General features: G+C 50.5%; 2 protein-coding genes across 2 annotated transcripts; one reads left to right on the top strand and one right to left on the bottom strand.

Moving 5' to 3' along the window:
• Positions 1-1,606: 1,606 nt before the first annotated feature.
• Positions 1,607-9,796, bottom strand: MRPL46 (mitochondrial ribosomal protein L46). Its single transcript, XM_063346741.1, has 4 exons — positions 9,544-9,796; positions 8,931-9,123; positions 8,133-8,306; positions 1,607-7,438 (listed from the first exon to the last, which is right to left on the bottom strand). The coding sequence occupies exons 1-4, from the start codon at positions 9,766-9,768 to the stop codon at positions 7,188-7,190; spliced, it is 843 nt and encodes a 280-aa protein (XP_063202811.1). The 5' UTR covers positions 9,769-9,796; the 3' UTR covers positions 1,607-7,187.
• MRPS11 (mitochondrial ribosomal protein S11) lies at positions 9,731-13,698 on the top strand. Its single transcript, XM_063346742.1, has 6 exons — positions 9,731-9,874; positions 10,077-10,175; positions 10,407-10,496; positions 11,272-11,401; positions 12,829-12,894; positions 13,330-13,698. The coding sequence occupies exons 1-6, from the start codon at positions 9,831-9,833 to the stop codon at positions 13,435-13,437; spliced, it is 537 nt and encodes a 178-aa protein (XP_063202812.1). The 5' UTR covers positions 9,731-9,830; the 3' UTR covers positions 13,438-13,698.
• The last annotated feature ends 8,266 nt before the right edge of the window (positions 13,699-21,964 follow it).

Here is a 21,964-nt window from a genome sequence, read left to right as displayed (position 1 = left end):
CCTACAATCATTTTTTGCCCCTATCCCTACCCCATATGGAGGCACCCCTTCTGCGCCTCCATCCCTCCCTAACGCCCTGCACAGCACCCACCCACCATCCCCCCCCACATGCTGCCCGCCTGCTCCCTGCCTCTTTTCTCTGCCCTAGAAACTCCTTTGAGCCTCCAGTTACTTCTCAAGCCTCCGTGGAGCAAAGATGACCCTTTGCCAATCGCTGGGATCCTTCAACGTGCCAGGCACCAAGCTTAGGTACAGCGGTTAAAAATCAGTGATCCTTACTCCAGGCTCCAGGCTCCCACGCTGAAGTGTGCGAGAGCAAGAGCAGGAGGTGATTTTAAGGGGAAAAGGAAGGAAAGCTCCATGGATGGGATTTCCCAGTCACTGCCTGCCATCTAGTGCCTCGCACCGAGCTGTTTCACAGGCAGCAAGCGACATCTGCCTCCATCCTCGGGGGAATTTAGCTCATAAATTAGAGCCAGCACTGGGGAGGTTCCCATAGTGCTCCTTGCCCTGGGCCAGGGCCAAGGCCAGGGTTTTGGAGTCAAACAGCCCAAATCCTGGTGGGACTTGTCAGGCAAAACGGCCCAGGAGCAAGTGGAAGTGATGATGTGTGCTCGCCCGGGTTGCAAACACAAAGCCCAGCTACAGCAAGCTAACTAAATACAACACACCTTGCTTCACCGCACACTGTTACCTTCAAGGTCATGTCATTGTCGTCATTGGCTCCAAGCAAAGCAGCGCACACAGGCATTGCGTGAAGAACGCCACAGAAAGGCTAAAAATAGGGAGACAAATGGAAGTGCAAGGGAAAGGGGCGAAGGACGAGGGTTGTCAGCTGGGCAGGAGAGTGAAAACCTACAGAAAATCAGGAAACAAAAACAATCAAGAAACATTGACTTTGTGACTCGGATATTCCGAGCACTTGGAGACACTACTGGAGTTTCCCACTCAGTTCAATCCATGGGCAACTGTTGCAGCAGGAATATGGTCGCTACAAGCCACTTGTAGCCTTTGGGTCAGCACCAACAGCAGGTGATTTGGAGTGTTTTACAGAGCTTCAGGCAATTTGCGGGGGCTGATGGTCTCCCTCCCCTCCCTTCAGTAGGGGTCTTCCTGTTCCAGCTCACCTTAGGGGCTGGTCATCTGTCAGCTTCTTGTCCCTCTGAAAGGGCTCTGATACCTAGCTACCTACAAAGGCAGGAGAGCACAGGCAAGACGGCTACAGCTCATCACAGTCCTGTTTCCAGCCAGAGAAAATTCAGGGATATGAAATCCAGAAGGGTCTGGGATAGGATAGGCAACATCCATCCTGCTCACTGCCTCCAGCCCCTGCTGGAAGGGCACCTTCTGCTGCACCACATCCCCTAGTTCTGCACAAGGGACAAGACCGGACACTGAGCTGTGAGCAGTGGTAGAGCGGAAAAGCGCGTCCCCATGGGTGCCACCTCCAGCAGTCACCCATGCCACACCCTGAAATGGGGACATCGCTGTCCCTCCACGCAGGGCGTTGGTGGGATCAGACACCCCCAGTGCCCGGCCTCCCTCCTCACCAAGCCCCTTATCACTTGGCTGCCCGCTCCCCATCCCACCCCGCTGCTTCCCTTAAGCTCATCCAACATTCGCAGCCTGTGCCCTTTGCTAGTACCACAGCTCGGGAAACAATTGCTGTTTTGTGGAGGGGGGCTTTGGGTCTGACACAAATGGGCTGCCCTGGTTATTTGGAAAAGGCAAGGAGGGCAGGGCAGCAGCTTACAAACTCGCAGAACCAGATTTACTGATTAGCACATGGCTCCGATTTCCTCCAATGCTTCCAGAAAAGCAATAGGCGACATTAACAAAAGGATTACTCAGAATTCAAAAGCAAATGGGATTTGTGACCCATTATATTAACCGGGGACTGGGGAAAGCTCTACAGAGAGAGAGCACTGCCGGCAGGTCACCAAACCAATTATTAAGAGCTCACAGATCACGAAGCTAGATATATACACACATCAAGATAAATTTCTATTTGCCTGCAGATGCAGGACACTGGCTGAGCCACCCTCTCAACCCAGTGTGCTTTTTCCCTATGTGCCCATTAAACCAGGATTATATCTAGTTACTTTCCCCAATAATTCACTCCCCCCACAGGTTTAATGCTGTGGAATAACATTTGGGAGGGTAAAACCTGAAAGGAGAAATGTAATGGGCATAATTACTTTGATAGATGAGAAAGAGCGGAAAGCAGGCAGGCAGCACATGGCGGGAGCAGGCCAGCAGCGCACACACATTCGCTTGCCACATCCTCCCCAGCAGCAGCGCTGGCCCGTGCCTCACGCCCCGATGTCCCCAGCTTCCCTCTGCCCAGATGCTCGAGGGGGAGAGCAGCCCTTAGACACAAGATAACCCACCTCCGACATCAGCTCTCACCTTAATCTCCGGTAGAGATCAGCTTAAGCTGCAAATTGTTAGCTGTAAAGTCTTTTCCTAAAAACTTTTGCCCTGGGCGATTATGAGATTGGATGTTCATGGCAGCCAGGTAAAGGGCCAGCTCCTGTTAGCACACAGTCCAGCTTCTGGAGTAGGCTGTGGTGGTGAAGCCTTGTAGACGCTGCATAAAGGCTTTATTACCTTGCCTAGGTTTTGAAGAAGCTTCGTTTTAATGTTGCTGAATAACCCTTCATATTTCGATGGAGAAATGCCCCTGGGTCTCCAAGCATTGCCTATGAAGTCTTGCCAAAGGATTTTATCCCCCCCGCAAGATCTGTTGGAGGAAAGTAGCCTTGACAGCAAAGCTGTGTCTAGAACTACCTGGAGGGGCTTCCTGATGTCAACATTTTGTACTCGCCTCACAAATTCCTGGCTTTGCTTTTTGAGGGCTTGGTGTTGAGGATTGGGTATTATCAGCAGAGCTTCTGAAGTAGCAGATATTCACCCAAGTGCTGCTTTCTGCCTGCCCCACTCTGCGTCCTTCCAGTGTGCTGGTTGTGTCAAAACATAGGCATGCTTTCACAAGAAAAGGGAGGAAAAAGGTGTCCTCAAAATAGAAGGATGAGACCTCATCCACTCCTATCACTGGTGATCTCAACCAGATTTTCCACGCCATTTTCTGCTGGGTCTCCGGGCTGCCACAAGCAGAGGACCCCACACTGCTTCTCCCCCTGGCTGCTGAGCACAGCAGGGACGGGCAGCGCTCACAGATACCCCCGGCACTGCCAGAGAAACCTCCATCCAAAGAGATGGATCCCTTCCGACACAAGCATGGGAGCTTGAACAGAACAAAAGCAAAGTGACTGATGCCGCTGGAGATGCCTTATCCTCTGGGACAGGGAGTGAGCCCAGAGGCTGCCCCAGCCGGGACAATCTAACTCCTATCGTCCCCGAGCCAGCCCACCCCTTGTCCTGGCAGAGAGGGACACCACTGGGTGCTCCCTGTACCCGAGCAGCTCTCCCTGCTCTAACAAGCCCACGGCTGTATTTGGGAGCAATAGCAACTCTCCTCCTACAGGTTTTTAGAGAGCAGGAAGCAGCGTAGCCCATGGCTCCAACAGCCTCTCCTGGCTCTGCATGTGTTTATCTTCCAAATGTTGAAGCCGTTGGTTGCTTGGAGCCAGCCAGGAGGAGCAACAAACAGCAGCTTCCTATGACGCGAGAAAGCACACTGTTCTGAAGAGTTCACAGTGTATCACAAAACACGCGAGCAGGGCTCTGCTTAGAGAGCACCAATCCCCAAAACTCCCGCAGACAGAAGGGATATCAGCTAGGGAAGGTATTTTGTAGGGGAAGGAGAGGAAAGCTGTATCTGTGAAGTGGTTTTATTAGGACTTGTTATCACTCGTTTGCTGGAGGGAAGTGCAAGCATCAATTTGTCACAAAGAAAACCATTTCTCTCTTCTAACATGGTGACATAAGCAATGGCTTAGATGCTTGGTGGTTTAGACTGCAACTGATCCTTCCATTTGTTTCTGCTCCTGAAAGCTTTTAGCAATAGCTGCTGGACTGCATCACACCAGAGAAAGGTCATCTTGATGAGCCTCCTTCCCCCTTGGAGGGGCGAAGGATCTGGCTTTTGAGTATCACCCTCATGAATGAAAGCATCCCATGCTGAAAATGGCTTCGAGGAGCAGAAAGTCCCCGCAGTCCGACTGCTCTCCAGCTTCCTCCCCGATGCGCGCAGTCAGGGGAAGACAACGCTCCGACGCTGGCCCCAGCAGCTGCAGCACTGATCTTACCTTGGACTTCTTAGATGAGCCCCGCGTTGCTGCTCTCAAAGCGAGGAGTCACAGGCCCTTTCCAAAACGCCCCTGTCTGGTGCACACTTCACAGCAGAGCTCTTCGATTGATCTGACTGCGCCTTGCGCTAAAGAGCCACAGCAAACTCGGTGCCTTCCCAGGTACTTGCCGCGGCTTCAGATTTTAACAGAGACCTCGTGTGAGGAGGCCTTTGCCAAGGCGAGAAATACCCTCCAGGCTTTGGATGCAAACAAGCTCCAGACCCCCTCAGCACCCGGGCAAACGCTCCTGCGGTTCTGTGTCACATTTGCAAGGGGAGTTTTGTGTTTCATGCTCAACACAGGTGAAACGTTCCCCCTGCTCTTTGTGCTGGATCACAGGAGGCGCAGCGTGGCTGCGGCAGCTCTCTCCCAGCTACGACTCAACAGGTTTTTTTCTGCTCCAGGAGAGAGAAAAGCTCTCTCAGAAAACGTTTTACGGCTTTGTGCTATCCTTTCAGGAGTTACCAGCAAAATATATCCCACCAGCCTGCCTGATCCGACTTCTGCAACTCTGCAAGGAGTACAGGTATAGATTTGCTCTGTAGAAAAACAGCCTGCAGCCACCAAATTCTCAAAGGAAAATAACAGCCTCACTGATCTATCATGGGACCTCTGGGAGTAGAGAGGAGATGAGAAGATACAAACCATCCTCTCTGCTAGGAAGCCTGCATGATACGCTTCAGCCTTCTCTCTCACTGAGGCTGGGGGCAGAGAGGAGGCCACATAGAAGAACTGAGCAAAAGCTCCCGTGATGCAGGATCTGGGATTATTTAGAGCAACTGTCTGAGGGTTTTTAAATAAAATCAACTACAGGGGGACAAAAAAAAAAAAAAAAGACACTGTTCCTATGCAGACTGCAAGCAGGAATTTAGCTTGGGTGATGAGAAAACAACAATTTCTGCTTCCAGAAAAGCCCAAGCTTTTCACACACCTGTTACCTGTAAGAACAGAGGCCTGTGCCCAAGAGGAAAAAAAGTAATAAAAAAAATGGAGGCGGCTGTTGATTCCGACCTTCACAGTGCTGGAGGGAGCTACACCTCTCTCAGCACAAACCGTGCCCAAAGACTCGTAGCTTGAGCAAACCAGAGAATAAGAACTGCCTGGGTTTGTAGATCAGCAAGCTTTCAGTACAGCCTTTTCTTGCTTTTGTGCTCCTGGTTGTGAGAGCAAGCAAGCACTGATCAAACAGCATTTTATATGCTTTGAAATTTTCCCTCCAGCAACATAAAATCTGCCTTTGGGAAACAGGTCAGAGACCTTTGCAAAGGGCACGCCCTAAGCCTGTGCCCACAAAGCTCTGCTCTGGGGCTGTGCGTTGCAGAGCCAGCAATGGCCTAAACCAGGGTGACAGAGAAAAGCCTAATCCTGAGCTGAGTGCACCTATAAACCCCCTCGCTGGTGGGACACAGCCTGAGGGGAAGGACCCACCTGTCCTCTCTGCAGGAGCTTTCAGTCCTGGAGAAGGCAATAGCCTCCCCTTCGGCAGTGCTGACCTCAGACAGAAGCCAAAAAAATCGGCCGTTTTTCAGGCACATATTCTGCTTCACATTTATTTCCTCTTTGTAAGTGCTCTCTGTCGCAGACACAGCCTCCTTGCCAGGCCTGCAAGGGTGCTTCAGGAAAACAAGTTTTGTTTTGTTGGTAATTTATGGCAAACCTGCAGCTCCCAAACTGCCCAGCGTTAGAAAACAGAAGGCTGCTGTGCTACGCCCCCACCCCAATGGCTTGTGGAGTGATTAAGGATAGCTTTAATTTGAGGCCTGCAGCTCAACAGCTCCCAAAGGATTGATAAAATATATATAGCAATCTCCAGTTCCACCTCTGGAGGCCGAACTCTCTCCCGATGATTAACGACAGCTATTTCCTCCCTCTCTCCCTGATGCTGAAGAAGGCTGATTCTCTGAAAGGTCCAGACAACACACTGACTACCAAACAGCAACGTTAACAACCTGGAAAAAAAAAAAACTCCAAGAAATAGAATCAGCCCCAGAGAAGTGAGAGAGCACCATATAAGCCCAGGATAGATCTTCTTATAAACAAATTGGGGTAGTAGGGTCAGGCTACTTGAGGCAGACCTGGCTTAGCTGGGTTAGCAGCACTAGCCTAACACCCCAGGAATGGGAGCCGAACACTCGCCAGAGCCACCTTTGAGGCTGCTCCTGGGAGCAGCCTTCCCCCACCAGCAAAAATTAGCCTCTCGGCCCAGACTTAAAGCTGCTGCTCAAATGTTGCCCTCTTTCAGTGTCCGTTGCTACAGCTTGAGGCTCAAGAGGAGGGCAGTGTGGGTGGGGAAAGCAGCGCTCATCTAAAGAAAGAGCTGCCGACTATTCCTCATGCATCTGTCCCCTCCACAGCCACCGTGTATCACAGACTCTACACCAGAGGCAGCTCCAACACAGATTAAATGTAAATAAACTGTGAATATCCCAGTTTCCAGCTCTCCAAAAACCCACCTTGGCCAGCCTTATGTCCAGGAGGGTCTGTTCCCACCTGGACACACAGACAACCCTCCAATGCTGCTCTTATTAAAGAGCAGGTGCCAGAGACAAGCATTAGCCATTGCTCAGAAGCAGCCACTTGAGCTCTAGACTATGACAGGAGTCTGGTGAGGAAAGCGAGCCTCCCGGCTACCACAGCCCCAGGGAGTTGCACGCTTGGGAGAGGAAAAGATCATAACATGTATTTCCAGAAGAGTTGGAGGAGGATTCAACAAGAGCAAAGAATTCCCTGATGTGAGCTTCACTTCCTAGTATAAGTTTTAATATTTATTTAGTACAGGCCCGGTGAAGAGAACTGGGAAATAAGGCAAAGGCAAATTATCCTCCAGAGCCCAAGTTAACATCTCATACACACAGACCATGCAAAGCAGCAGCTGTGTTCCTCCCTGGAGTCGCATCCCACGTCTTCCCCATCTGCTGGAGCACAGCCTATCGCTTATAAGTCCAGAAGGAATCGATTGACTTTTTTCAGGTATTCTGACTTCAAGTAATCTCCCAGCTCATCCTTTGTGACCCACAGGTAATCTTTCTTCAGCTCTGCCTGGGGCAAATCATCACTTTGGAGGAAGGCTTTGAAGAAGAATACTTTGGCTCCTACGTTATCCTCAGTCCTGATGGCCCTGGGGAATTTATACTTGTAAATCCCATATGGCGCATTCCCCAGGATTTTGGCTTGAATGTGATCTCCTGCAAGACCCCAGCAACATGAGAGAAAGAAAACAGAAAACAGACATAAGAATACAGAGCAACAGTAACCGCTCTCCTGTAGTAACAGAAAGACAGCATAAGCCACTCCTTGTTTCTGGTTCAGACCAACTGTTCCTCCTTAGCAGAAATATTGGCAATTGTCAGCATTTTCTCATGAAAAAAAACAACTTGTCCTGGAGTCTAGCAAGTGAGGTAAGAGAGTTTTACCAACCCACAACAAAAAGCAGGGACACGTGGGTTTGCCATCACCCATCTGCCACAAAAGCTGCTACAGGGTGACAAGGGGGAAAGAGAAAGCGTATACCCGGAGCAAGCCTAGACCATTCAGGGGGCATCTGGTGATGCTCCAACATCAAACCGTGAGCGCCAGTTCTGGCACCGTGGCTACTGGCAGCCAGAGATCCCAACTCACAGTCTGACAGCCCAGTCAGCCCCCCACATGCTGCAGTTGCTCTGCAACAGTGCATAGTTACAGAGCTGATTACCCAGGACCATGGCTCTTGCCAGAAAGCCCACCCCATTGAGCTTCACCTCTCTGCCATGAAATGCCTTTACCCAGCAGATGGGAGGTGATTTCCCTACAGCGGATGGCAAATATCCCTCAGACAGGGCAGAGGAAGAAAGCCACTGGGATAAAGAGGAGGGAGGGTCAGGCACACAGCAAACTACACACCCAAAAAGGTCGCCATGGCTCGCTCAGCTGTGCTTCGCAGTGTCTCTCCAGGCTGCCATTCCACTTGAGGCAGGAGCCACAGCTCCTGGTTACCGATTTTCTGTTTCACCAGAAGCATCAGGTTTCTGTCCAGCTTCCTGTTCAACGATGTTCGATTGTTGTTTTTATCAGCATCTGCCAAAAACCAACACATGCTGGAAACAAAGTCTCCTGGCAGCACTGCTCTGCTGCCCTTGATTCATCAACGCTCTGCGTCAAACACCCTTCCAGCAGTAATACACAAACACGGATACATGGAACTATTCAAAAATCTACACAGAAATGCTCTCAGTTGCTGTGGAAGCCAGTGCAGGATTCAGCTGGAATCCACTGCTAGACTGCACTCCAACTGTTTCATTTCCAAAGGGAATTTACAGCAAGCAGCCTGGGTCTACAGCTTAACAAAAATCAACAAGAACGCTATGCAAATTCAAGAATCAAATGGGCCAAAGTTTCTTGTCTGGAAGCAACATCCATTTTCACCACTTTGCTCTAATAAGGTTGCGTGAACATGCATTTTGCAGCATGGAAACACTGATTCTCTTATCAGACAGTTAACTCCTCACATGCTAACGCTGATGCCATGAAGTCACAATCTTCTTTAAAACAAAAAAGGCTCAGCAAATGCCTTCTCTCCACCGAGTTACATTCAGCTGTGTAAAAAAAAGACTCAGTAAATGCCTCCCCTCCACTGAACTCCACTCAGCTGTGTTTGGCTGACAATTAGTGTTCTCACCCCCCATGAACTTCAGCCTGTACCTGTTATCCGCGGAGCAGGTTTGAATCGCAGTAACTTCTGTTCCCACTTGTCCTCCAGGTCTTGAGCCATGATGACCGTTTTGCCAGGTGCTTCATCATCATCGTACATGCTTTCCTTCCTCCTCCTGAGCTTCTCCTCCTCCTCCAGCTTGCGGATTTCATGATCCGAGTACTGGCTTTTCTCCAGCTCTATCTAGAAGGGCAACACAGAGAATTGTTAAGACGCCAGCACGATGGGCTGGACTTGGCAAGGAAAATCAAGTTATTTCTACCTCAGTAGGATGCAAGACGACGGGAATTTCCCCGAGCATGAGCAGGACTTCCCTGTTCCATCAGGGACACCAACAGCATTGAGGAAGACCACGGGAGCGCTACCAACACCCACGATACCTGGTGCAAGCAGCAAATCCAAATCGCGCACAGGGCACGCTGTATTGCTTCATGGCGGGGAGTAACATCACTCAAGGTCCCCCCAAACTGCCTGTACAGGGACATCAGATCCTCCCAGCCCTCGGCCTGTCGCCCCCTCGGGGCTAGCAGCCGCGGCCAGCTCCGCAGGGTGTCCTCCCCTCCAGGCCTGAGGCCATTTTCCTGTCAGCACCCCCTTCTATACCTGCCCCATGAGGGCCGCCATCTCTTCCTCCTCCTTCTCCAGGGGCTGCGTGATGCGGGGGAGCCTCAGCAGGCACATGGCCCCGAAAAGCCGCCATGGCCGAGGCGCGGCAGCGGTACAAAACCACCGACCCCAAGCCGCCGCCGCCGCCGCCACCGGCTGCCTGGGCGCCGCCATGATGCTGCCTCGCCTCCCGGCATGCACCGCACTCCCGCCGGCCGCCATCTTTCCTCCTCGCTCCCGTCGTGCCTTGCGGCGACCTCTCCGGGCGCGCTGCGGGAGCCGCCATGAGCGCGGTCGCCTGGCAACGGCTGCTCGGAGCGGCCTGGGGGTGAGCGGCGGCGGGGACCGGGCCCCGGTGAGGGGTAGGGGGGGATACCGAGCCGATCCCCCTTGCTTTGGGCTGCCTGCTGGGCCGCCTTTCCTCCCCGTGATGGCGAGGCCCGGCCCCCTCCGGGCCTGCGGCTCGCCCCCCCCGCAACCAGAGCCACGGGGCAGGCCCCGGTATCCTCCTCACCGTTTCTTTCCCGCAGGGGCCGTGCTGCCGCCCTGTGCCGTGGCCTACACGCCGGCCCCCCGAGGCTGCAGGACTCTGCGGAGGCGGCGGAGAAGCAGAGCGCGACCGACCTGAGGTGAGATACGGCCAGGCCGCGCCGGGAGGGCTCTGCCATTTGCCTCTTGCTGGGAGGCTTTATCGCCTTCGGTGGTGTTTCAGGCGAGGAAGGAAAGGAAGTGACTTGATTCAATCAAAAACGCAGCTTGTGTCTTTCAGAGACTTGGTGCCTTCTTTCTTTCCCAATATGAAATGAAACTTTGCAAAGTTTAAAGAGTAAGAGCTTGATAACTCTCATTTTGCTCCTCAGCCCTTTAATCCTGCAGAGGAACTCCATGAGATGGGATGGAAAGATCTATGAAGAGATCCCAATAGCTCACATCAAAGCTACGTACAACAAGTAAGCAAATCAGCTGCTCCATTCCTCCTCTCATGCAAAATGAAAGCTTACAACATACCCAGGCTTTGGCCAGTCATCATCTTGATCAAAAGGCTCAAAGGAAGAAAGCCACAGGAGGGATGTCCATGACTGGGAAGATAATAATACCGAATCCGAACCTCTGTGCTGTTCAGAAAGCATAACTGTGCTTATAGTGTCTTTAACAGCAAGAAGATTGTTATTACATATTTTGACTACATTCTGATATGAATAATTAGATGCTGACAGCTTTAATGGAGGGTTACTTCCTCAGTTCTAGCACTGTTGCTGTACAGCTGTTGAAAAAATTGTCATATTCTCTATGAGAGATTGTTGTGTTTCATTAGCGATCCCTAGTGTGACATTTCACTGTTTCTTAAAGCTCTTTCAAATTCTAGAAATGTTTTGTGCTTTTTTTTTTTTAATGAACAGAAGAGGTAAAATACTCACAGTGAGAGGTGCGTCTGAAAGGGCTAAGTGGTATATGAGAAATACCTAGATAAAGTATACCTTATCCAGAAAGCTTTTGCCACCTTGCTCAGGTTCCCTAAGGTGACCAGAAGGTCACCACTGGGAGGTCTCTGCAGGGGGTTTGTGAAAGTGGGATACCTCGAAAGGGAGTGCTGAGTTAGGGTGGCATGGAGAAGGGAGGCAGGACTTCTGTGGCAAGCCGTGCCAGTAAGGTGAGCAGGAACAAGCTGGAGAACTAGAGCTTTGTTCTAGCTTGCTTCTTTCTTCTGCCCCTCTCTTTCTGTAGCACCCACATCCAAGTGGTCAGCTTTGACAACAGGCCATTTGCCCGTACGTCCTGTGGCACAGAAGGCTTCCAGAATGCCAAGAAAGGAACTGCTATTGCGGCACAGACAGCAGCCATGGCAGCAGCAGTGGTGAGTCCGCACTGATGATTCTTGCACTCCCAGAGGGGAGCACTGACTGCATCTCCCCATTGCCTGGGTACACACCTCACTCGTGGGCAGCAGCAGCCCAGAGCTCTCTTTCTTAGCGCTCGAGCAGCACACTGCTGTTTGCTTACAGTTTCCCTAGCTTCATCGGACACAGTGCACATCTTCGCACAAAGTGTGTTCAAAACAGCAGTTGGAAATGCCGAGAAGGTGAACTTAGCGGTACAGGTTGTGATTGGGAAATGTAACTTGGAGTATATTCTTTTCTAGCTCCAGTTTGCAGAGCTCCTTTTTTCTAAGTGAACATCTTTCAGCTGTTTTGGAAATACAGCCCCTGAATCAGCAGCAGTTCAATTTTTGCACTGTAGGGGACTGAGAGGTGGCTGTAATTACTGCCTGAATGTTTTATATTTGCTCTCAGCCACAGGAGAATTGAGCTGCTGCCAGCAGTTCCAGTCAGAGAAAGTGCTGTCCTCGCACGTGTAGTTTCCAGCTGCATACAGTTTACTGCAATTGTTCCTAAAAAAACACATAGGTGTCCAGGTGGCAGGAGAAGATGAGGCTGGCTGTGTCATGGTCCTCATTACAGCAGAATGAGGCAAGGTTAAACTGAAAATCCGTATCTTAAATTACGCAGAACTTGCTCCAGCCTTTCATGTCAGAGGTGCTTGGTGCCACTGCTGGCCAACAGCTTATTGTGGTTGACTCAGAGGAACATAAGAACATCTTCACTATTAATCTGTGCTCATCAGAGCCTCATAATAGCTGCATAGCTGTGCTTGGACAGCTTTATTCCACTGCTGTTAAAGTTGTGGCACATTAATTGCACCAGAACACAGAAAGCGAGAGGCCCAGCAGAGCTCCATCCACTTGGTGGCAGCACATCTATGCTTTACAGGAGCTGTTTTTCAGTTTCAATTTGCAGGCCCCTAGAATTTTTGCACTGAAGGTGTGGACTCCTGCACAGCAAATACAAAGCTTGCCTGCTTTTCTCATTTACCCTCTAGAAGGAATCCACTGATCACAGGAGAGAAATCACTGCATTAGAGAAGGGGAAACATCTTTGAGTTAGCCCTTGTTAGTCTCTTGCCAGTTCAGTCACGTATCCATGGATATGTCATTTTTGCCCTGGCTTTAGGTCACAGGTATTTTGATGTTCAAGCTTTCTCTGAATGCAGAGTTGACAGCCAAGCACAGAAGTTGTCTTCAAACTGCCATGGCTGTATCCAGGCCTCCTTTTCTCCTAATGTCTTTGTTCAATAATCCCCATATTTGTCTTCTGTGTCCATTACTACCTACTCTTTATTTTTACTTAAAGAATACTATGATAGGGGGTCAAAAGGGAATGAAAGACTCCAGGGGAGCCAGAGCAGCATATCAAAGAGAACACTAACCAGTTGTTCTTTTTGCAGAAAGCACGTGGGAAGGGAGTATTACATGTACGAGTCATGGTGAAAGGACTGGGACCAGGACGCAAAGTAAGTGTCAGAGTTTCTTTTCATTTTTTTCTTTCTCAGGTTTTGTAATTTCAGGCTGGTCTCATGCCTACATCTATTAACTTGGTTTTTGTGAAGGTGATTTAAGAATTCATCACTCAAGTGCCTAGTAATAAAATTTTAAAATAATTAAAATTTTAGAGCAATTTCACTTTGGAGGCAGAATAAAAAGCTCTATTTGGGAATTCTTCCAACTAAAGTAGGAAAATTGATGGGAACTCTGATGAAAGGACCGGAGCAGATAGGTTTAAACTGGGTTTTCTCATATGAATTACTTATTTTTATGATAATTACAAAGTAGAACCACTGGAAAAATTTGATTTTTGGACAGGGGACCAAACTTTCTCTGAGCTTTTTCCCTTCTCTGCTGTTCATTGTGTTGATAACAGCATGTCGTCTGCTGTTTTGTTCTTCCAGGCTGCCATCAAGGGTTTGACTATGGGAGGTCTGGAGGTCATCTCCATCACCGACAACACCCCCATTCCACACAACGGCTGCCGCCCACGGAAAGCCAGGCGAATGTGAGAGGAGAATGGAAGACACACTGCATTCAACATCAGTTCATGCAACAGGGACTGGGTTGAGTGTTGCTCCTGTGGCAGATTATGGAAAGACACCCTCCCTGGAAATGCTTTCTGAGGGAAGCTTGAAAAAGAGAGCCCATCCTGGGCCTTAAAAGCCCAGGTAGTAGAAGCTGGTAGTAAAAGCAGGAATACGTGTACTCCCTTAGTGGGAAGCCTCTTGTGTACAAAGTTTGCTGATTAAAATGTTGGTCTTTTGACAGCCGTTCCTGCTGTGTTTGCAGAAGTATTTTGGATTATTATTGCCTCTTGACTGCTCTCTTCCTGTTACCACCATATGTGGCTCTAGTCTAGCCCTCCATGCTATTATTGCCCTTGTTAGGCAGAAGGGAATCTTGAGGTCTGTACCGAAACAGATCTCCTTCCAGTCATCTGTAGTAAACAACTGCATGGGGTCACGTCATCTTCCTTCCCTCTTTCTCTCACTGCACACGTTTAGGAACAAGGGATGGGGTAACTCTTCCACTTCCCCCTGGCTTGCAGAGCTCAGCGTGCCGTGCGAGAGGCAGCTCTCCCTCTTCGCACAGTGTGGAGCACTGTAGTCTGGATCCATTATTGGCCAAGATCTGTTGAGATGCTTTGTTTCATTCACGCTGTAGCTGGCCAGCCAGTGCTACTGGCAAACGGAAAATGCCGGTCTTTCTAAAGGGGCTGGGATCTTGCCAGTTTTGATGCTTGCCCTCTCTTTGGTCCCGCCTTGTGCACCACGAACTGGATTTTCTGAGGTGCTGGGTAAAGCAAGCAGGGGGTTAGTAGGCCTGAGGAACAATGAAATGCTGCCAAGGAGATTTAAAATACTTACGTCCCGAACTGTACCTCTGTATATCCACAGGCGGCATGAGCTTGTCATGGGTCTGTGATGTATTATTGCTGTCCCAGCTCCATCCAGAGAGAATTTCTGCCAAGCAAATATGTCTGAGGCTCTCTGGAGCATTAACCAGGGCAGGCAACAGCAGTAACTGACTACAGGATTGATTTCCCGGATGGCAGAGGCACACCGCCCAGCAAAGGGCAGCTCCTTGAAATCCACACTGCCAGAGAAGCCCTGGCTGTACACAGCATACGCTGGGCAAATATTTCACCTGTAAACAGAGTATTTTGGTGCAGCCAGCAGTTCTATCATCAACCCAGAATCTTCCTTTCTATTATTTCTCTTTCTGTCGTTCCTCCTTAGTTTCTTAAATTGCATAATTAACTATTCCTCTTTAGAGAAAGGGTACCATGGCAACAAGGCAGTGAACCTCCTTCATGGGGCCGAATGGCATATGATAGGTTTTGAAAGAAATCAGTCTGCTGAGAAGAGCCTGTTGAGTTGCATTTGACAGAAGAGAAGAAAACAAGACTCGGATGAATCCTCTACCTTACTCCAACTGTCTGAATTTGAATAGAGGGTAGGTTATCTTAAAGGGAAGTTCCTTGAGCTGTCACAAATTTGACAGCGAGGAAGAGACGTTCTTCCATAGGTGTTTGACACCCTAGAAGAGCTTCCCCCTCGCTCCAGAAATATGGATGAGCTTCTAGTGACTTCATAGCTCTCTTTTTATGGAGAAGATACCAGGGCAGCTCTAAACCGCAAAGATTAACTCCCCGAGTATCCGTGCAGCCAGCTGGGGAAGCGTGTGTGAACGCCGATGTGCCTTACAGCCAGGCTGGGCTGGCTTCTGCGCCAAGCACAGTGACCAGCCCTGCGACAGGAGGAGCACCGGTCCGTGCTGGAGGCTTGTCAGCGATGTACTGTCTAACACACGGAGAAAACCAACCACTGCCGCTCTCCGCCACAAGCCGCTCCTCGCCTCCATGCAGCAGAAGTGCCCACGTCAGATAAAGATGACAGAACAAATTGAAAAAAGAAGCTTGGGAAGAGATTTGCAGTCCTTCCGAAATTCAGGGAAGAGTGGGTGGATGACTTGAGAGTCAGAAAGCAACAAGAATAAATCTTTTGTCTCATCCAGACTTAGAATCAAGGCTGTGCCCTTTGTAAAGGCCACCTCTTAACACTCTTGGTTTCTGAGCGTTTGGGAACATTTTATGAAGTCTACCAATACAACACCAGAGCTTATACAGTGGGAAGTTTTATCTGCCCTCCCTAGTTCTGGTACCTATCCCTACTTCTTCCTCCAACTGATATTTATACAGCACACTCTGAGCTGGACAGGAGAAGCTGACGCTATTCTCCATGGTTCAGTGGTTGGATCTGTAGAGTACCACCAATATTTGTCTTCCAAACCCCCAGCTCCGCGTACCCTCCCCTGAGCTCTCCGGCACAGTACTTCAGCCGCACAGCTTTTTGTTGAAGTCGTGTTTTCCACCCACCATCTCTCCTGCCCTGATGGAGCAGCCCCAAAGCCACGTCCTCCTACCTCAATGCTCGGTCTGAGCTCTTTATCCTGCAGCACATCCCGGGCAGCCGGCGGTGAAGTGGGAGAGCGCAGCTGTACAAAGCAACCTCTCCCACCTCGTGCAAGGGCTCAGCCGCTCCTTCCTGCACACGCTGTAGGGTGAAAGAAGTCTTAAAACTCTGTTGTTGTTTGTCTTGCAGGGAATTAATAGACACCAATAGCACTTAATGATTTCCTTACCCTTCAGATGAAACTATTAATTAAGGGCCCGGTTTTAGTCAGCCACTGGTGTTTACCAGTTCTAATTGCTTTTCTTGGCGCCTGGGTGGAATACTGTTTTCTGCTGGCTCACATTCCTCCTGAGCAGCAATTACTTGACTTGTCAGTAGCAGGGCCACAGCATTAGCACCCTCATTAAGGTCACATCCTCTCCCTTTGGGCTTCCCCATTGCTTTGGGACATTCTTCTCTCCGCTCCCTCTTAGCTTTTAATTCCCTGCTCTCAAAGCAGCCCTTTTCCTGGAAACAAGCTCAGAAGCTTCTACTGACCACAAAGCTTCATCATGGTTCAACCCTGGTCCTTCTGGGGTATTGCCCTCTTGTTTTAAAATACCACCTGGATTTTTCTGCATCACATAGGGGCTGAAACACAAAACAGACCTGCAGATAAAATGCTACCTCAGGTCTGTTTACCCCCTAATGAGTGCCATACCACCCTGGGGAGTCAGTCTAACCCAGTTACCCTTCCCTTGGACAGGGATGGCACCTGGTAGCTTGGAAAAATGGCCCCCAGCCTCCTCCCTAATAGTACGTTATTTTGAAAATAGGAATTATTCCCCAATCCCCAGCAACAAAGACTTTTTACCTAGAGCTGCAGCTTTATCTGCTGAATTGGTGATTTACTATTTCTTATGTGAGCATCCCCGTGACAAGTGTCAGGCAGCCAGTTTCGATCCCTTCATGAGATTCAATTAAACCATTAATTAAGTGATGTCAGTGTCCTTTAACAGCTGACTGTATACACAAGCGAGCAAGGAGAAGGGGACAGACCCTGCAGTGCCAATAAACTGTAGCAGCAGGGGTGGTTTACCGCAGCCCAGCTGCAGCTGTTAGGGACATCTGCGCAGGTTTTGCCGGCTTTCCTTCTGGTGCGGGAATACCTGGCTGGAGATGTGCACAAAGCGGGTCAGTGAGTAGGTGTTTATAACCCTAAATCACCCCTGGGGAGCTTTTGAGAAGTAACGGTTCAAGTCAGGTTATGTTTTTGCACTCAGGCTTGGGCAGATAATCGCGGTGCTGCTTTCATGCCTGGCATCCATCCCTGCCTGGCCCCTCTTCCCCTCCCAGCTGCCCCTCCAACCTCAGCCCATGACCTCTCAAGACCAAAAAGAGATCAAGGACCCTCAGATTGTTTTTGTGCTTTTCCGATGTTCTCCTCTCCCCTCAAGAGGCATTAATGGGTACTCAACAGCAGTGGGAACTGCTCAGAGGTTTTACTAATGAACTGCCTAATAGCATCCAAGTTCCCGTGCTGATGGTGAAGCGGGGCTGCGGGGTCCTCTCGGGGAGATGCAGAAGGGAGCCAAGCCTCAACACTATTCCCTTTTTTTTGAAACCACTCACACCTCCTCTGCTGGGGTCTCCAAGCTCCCCCTGCGCTAGTGCCACTTGGCGGGGTCCTTTCCTTTCCCTGGACTTCATAGCTCTCTTCCCATACCCACATCTACTGAGAGTCGGAGGCTGAGCACAGATCCGGGACCTGCACCCAAACCTCTCGGCAGCTACAGAGCCCTGACAGCCATAACTTGGGGTAGCTGCTCCTGACAGCAGCTTCACGGCTTGTTTCTTCCGGAGAAAGGAGGCAGAAGGGAAAAAGGGTTGGGTGCGAGAGACTCAGTTCTAAGCAAGGATGCGGGCAATGAAAAGGTGGGTCGGGAAAGGGAGAGAACACGGAGGCAAAAATGCAGGAAGTGAAAATACGACATTAAAAAAACCTTTTCCTAAGGCTAAAATCTCCCATCAGGTGGTTCAAGAGCCAGCAGAGATTCGGAGAAGGTTACAGGGAAGGGCTCTCCCGCAGCAGCTGTGCTTCAGGATCGGGCTAGATGCACTCCCCTTTGCTGTTCTCCCAGTCAGACCTTCACATCAGAAGCACGGGCTGGCTTTGCTCCGGGGCCCTCCCTGCCAGCATGACCAGCTCTCTGGGGCTTTCACTTCACCATTTTAAAGAGGGCACAAAGACCATCCCAAAGCTGTATTTAGAAACTGCTCCAAAGCCTCTCCAATTGGCAATGACAGTCCTCAAAACCTTCCTTCCCCTTCTGAGCTGGCTCCGAAATCCCTCCTCTGTGCTTCACCACTTAACGATTCATTTTGTAAAGCCAAATTCTAAGCCAGAGTGGCCGGGATTGACATCCACATCACTAAAGACTCTAGCTTTTGGCCCCTTCTCCCTCTGCCTGCTCCTCTGGGCAGAAGCAGACCAGGTTTCCCACGGCATGCAGGATTCCAGGTAACAAATAAAACTTGGGGCCCCAGGCAGGAGAAAGACACATATTTCATCCCTCAGCAGGTCCCAAGATGAGGTGGAGAAACAACTCTGACCTCTTCATGCACCAGCCTGCAGGTAAACAACTTGCTCTCCTAATTGCCTGCCATGGCTCTCACGCAGCCCCTTGCCAAGACCTAGATGCTGCCTTTCATTTTGCTCCTGCCAAATCCATTGAAGTAAATGATCAATTTCCTGAGCTGCCAGGGTCAAACCGACCAAGGAATGCAAATGACTGTAGATGGGCCAACCCTCTGGGCTTCTCTGTAATGCCAACAGGCGGGAAGCAGCCTGCTCCAGCGCTGGGAGATGCTCTGAAACAATCTGCCCTTGGACATGGTTGTAAAACCATCCCTGTTTACTGAAACCCCTGCAAGAGAAGCAGCGTGGATGGCTGGGAAGATCCCCTTCCTCGTGATCCTGCAGCCAAGAGCAGCAGCGCTCTCACCAAAGGGACAGTGTGAAACTGGGACAAACCCTGCTGGGTCTCAAGCAGCCACACGGCAGGGCTCCTCTCCCCAGCCCTTATCGGAGCCAGCGGGTCAGCACCGACATCTCCTTCAAATCTGAGCCCTCTCCGGGGAAGAAGCTGGTGTGGGCAGAGCCCCTGTCTGGGGGGATAAGGGGGTAGGAGGCAGGAGGAGGAGAGATTAACTCGGACTTTGCTGCCCGAAGCCAGATGGGCTGCACTGCACAATCGCGCTGTCAACACGACATTTGTCTGCCCTATGTTACAGGAGACCTTGTTTGGCTGCCAGCTGCCCCTTCTCCCTTACAAAGCGGGATTTTACTGGCATTAAGGACTCACCGGTCAGGGCTGAACCAGCGACCTAGCTACGCTGCCACAGGTATCAGCACAGCTAATCTGCACCTTACCCAGCCCTCAAAAAATAGGGCAGCAGCAATGAAGACCACCCTTCACGGCTGGAGATGCAACGGGGACGATGCCGGTGTTTCAGGAGGGGTGTCCCACCACGGGGATGGTGGGACACCATCTGCTGCAACATCCCGCAGGATGTGGGTTCAGCCCAGTGGAGCGGGCCAGGGCTCCCCGCCAGCTGCCCCAGGGATGCTGGTGCCCCCCACCTCTCCAAACTCACCATTTGAACCGTCTTCCCGAATCGGTTGCTGGGCGCAGCAAGGCCGTTTCCATGTGAATGGCTGTTTCTCCCCGTTGCCGTGGTGACTGCGCTGGGTGCCAGCAGGCCGGAGGCGGGAGGGCGAGGACCGTATCTCCCCGGCGCTTGCCAAGGGCAGCAGGTACATCTAATCCGGCATCGCTCCATTTTACGCCTTTGAGGAGCACCAAGGAGTTATCAAATGATCAGCTCGGCGGCAGCGAGCAGGCGGTCGGAGGGATGCAGTGCTGCCCACTGCTGTTATTAACACCCTAAAATCATGTCCATCAGCGGCCAGCTAGCTCTGGTGGGGCCTCCCTGCTGTCCATCCAGCTCCCACCCCCACAAGACCTTCTCGCACAGTCGAGACAGCCGGTCTCACAGCTGTCCTCCAGCAGGGCTCAGGCCTGGGGTTGGATGCCAACACTGCCAGCACATCCCCACCAGCCCCATCCAAGGTAACCAGAAGCATCTACCCAGGTCATCAGGCACTGGGATGGAGACAGGTTGCTGGGCCACCCAACTCTCTTGTACCACTCTGCCTCCCTACCTGGGGTTGTCACAACACGCCTGGATGGTGGAAGGACACCGGCAGATGAGAGGACAAACCTGTGCAAAAGCAGCTTCCAGAGGGGGATGGCGCACTGCAAAGAGCAGGGGCTCAGGGAGTCCTCCGGGCAAAGCCAGGGCTGCTTTGGCCCACGCTCTGCATGTTGCAAAGCTGCTGGTGAGAAACAAAGAGGAGGACAGCCATGGAGAGTAGAAGTAGCATGTTGCTGGCTTTAAAAAGGCTGAATTCAAACTAGTTCTGTCACCCACAGAAAATAAATTCCTCCAAAGGCTCCAGTTTGTACCTGGACAAAGCCAAATGCAGAAAGTGATGGGGGCTTTGTGTTACCTCCAATTTTCCATTGCCTTGTTGGCAATGGATTTTCTTCCACAGTGGCCAAGTGCTGTGCTGCTTCTCCTCTAGGAAAGCTCCCCTGGGAGACATCTCTCCCTGCGGTCCTCATTCCTCTGGCCTGACAAGGGCCCTGGGCACCCACCAAGCATCTCTCCGCCACGTTCCTCTAAAACCATCCTCAAATTTTCAGGTGCACTTGGCAAAACCGAGGACAGCAATCACCCTGCTAGCAAACTGCAACAGCTAGAAGGTGCCCTAGGAAAAGATTTGACTTCTGGGAGGAAAGAAGAGACACAGTGAAAAATTATCTCTGCACAAATGCAGCAAAGCCTGTAGGCTCACAGAATGTCCTTGACTCCTTGTTAACGAAGCAAGGGCCAACATGCTACGTAGATGCTGCAGCACAGTCCTAAACGGTTGGGACTAGGGGCACTGTGCCCCTTTTCAGTTCTCCTCGCATGCAGGACCACGATAGTCACCCACGAATTACTAGTTTCCAGATTAAAAAAAAAAAAAAAAATGCGGTATTTTCATGGCAAAACATCAGGAAAAGAATGTGCAATTCAGGGTTTTTCCCACATCGGTATTTTTCTGAGAACTCATTTCCTTACGCAGTAAGTACAGCTCTTCCCCGAGACAAACAAAGGCAAATCAGACCTCAGCCAGCGACCGGCTCTAGCGGGGACGCTGCTGCCTGATGAGCAGTCAGCCTGGTGGGCAGGTAGTGCCAGGCTGTTGCTGCTACAATGACCGACTTTGCACAGCTCAGCCCATGTCCCCCGCAGCCCCAGAGCAAGGGAAAAAGAAAAAAAAAATAAAAATAAAAAAAATAAAAGCCCTTTCACCATTCCCTCCTCCTGGCCAGAAAAGCTTGTACAAGCATATAACAAGACAGGGAAGCACAAGGATTCAGGCACATCAGCGGCCAGGACTCTGAAACTCGGAAAGCAAGGCAAAAGCAAACCCACAAAATCCTGTCCCGTTGTTTGCCCACGGGACCATCTATTTGCTCTGCAGTGTCTGGGTTATCGGCCATCTGATAAAGGTCCACACAAGGACAAAAGCTGTCAGAGGGCCACATGTCCCATTGCCATCCAGCCTTTACCATCTCTCTGCCTACAGCCCCGAGAGATCCTGCAGAAAAAGCTGGCAGAAAAGCAGCAAAATAGAGGACACAAACAAAAAAGACAAAGAGACTTCATAAAGCATCAGAAATCTGATTCTTCAGGCTGGGTCAAAAAGGACCAAGGGCAGCATAATAGACGCCAGCACCTGAGCAAAAGGAAGGTCCTCTAAGTACACCGAGAACATCAGGGAGTTAAATCAGGGCCAGCCACTCAGTGCTGGAAGGTTAATTGAAAGGAGTCTTTAGTAAGGACACACCATTAATGGATACATAGGTTTGATTCTAACGGGATTTCCGTGGCTTGCTGTCTAATGCAGTTTATATAAGAAATATTGCAAGTGTCCTGCTTTTACATTTTTCTGTTTTCAAAAAGCAAAGGCAGCACAAGAAGTAACAAAAGATGGGATTCTGCTGCCAGTCAAACATGGTTTCCAAGT

This window comes from Chroicocephalus ridibundus, chromosome 9, assembly GCF_963924245.1.
Source record: "Chroicocephalus ridibundus chromosome 9, bChrRid1.1, whole genome shotgun sequence".
Classification (NCBI taxonomy): Eukaryota; Metazoa; Chordata; class Aves; order Charadriiformes; family Laridae; genus Chroicocephalus; species Chroicocephalus ridibundus.
The sequence above is the reverse complement of the archived record's forward strand: the minus strand, read 5'-3'. Positions and strand labels throughout refer to the sequence as shown.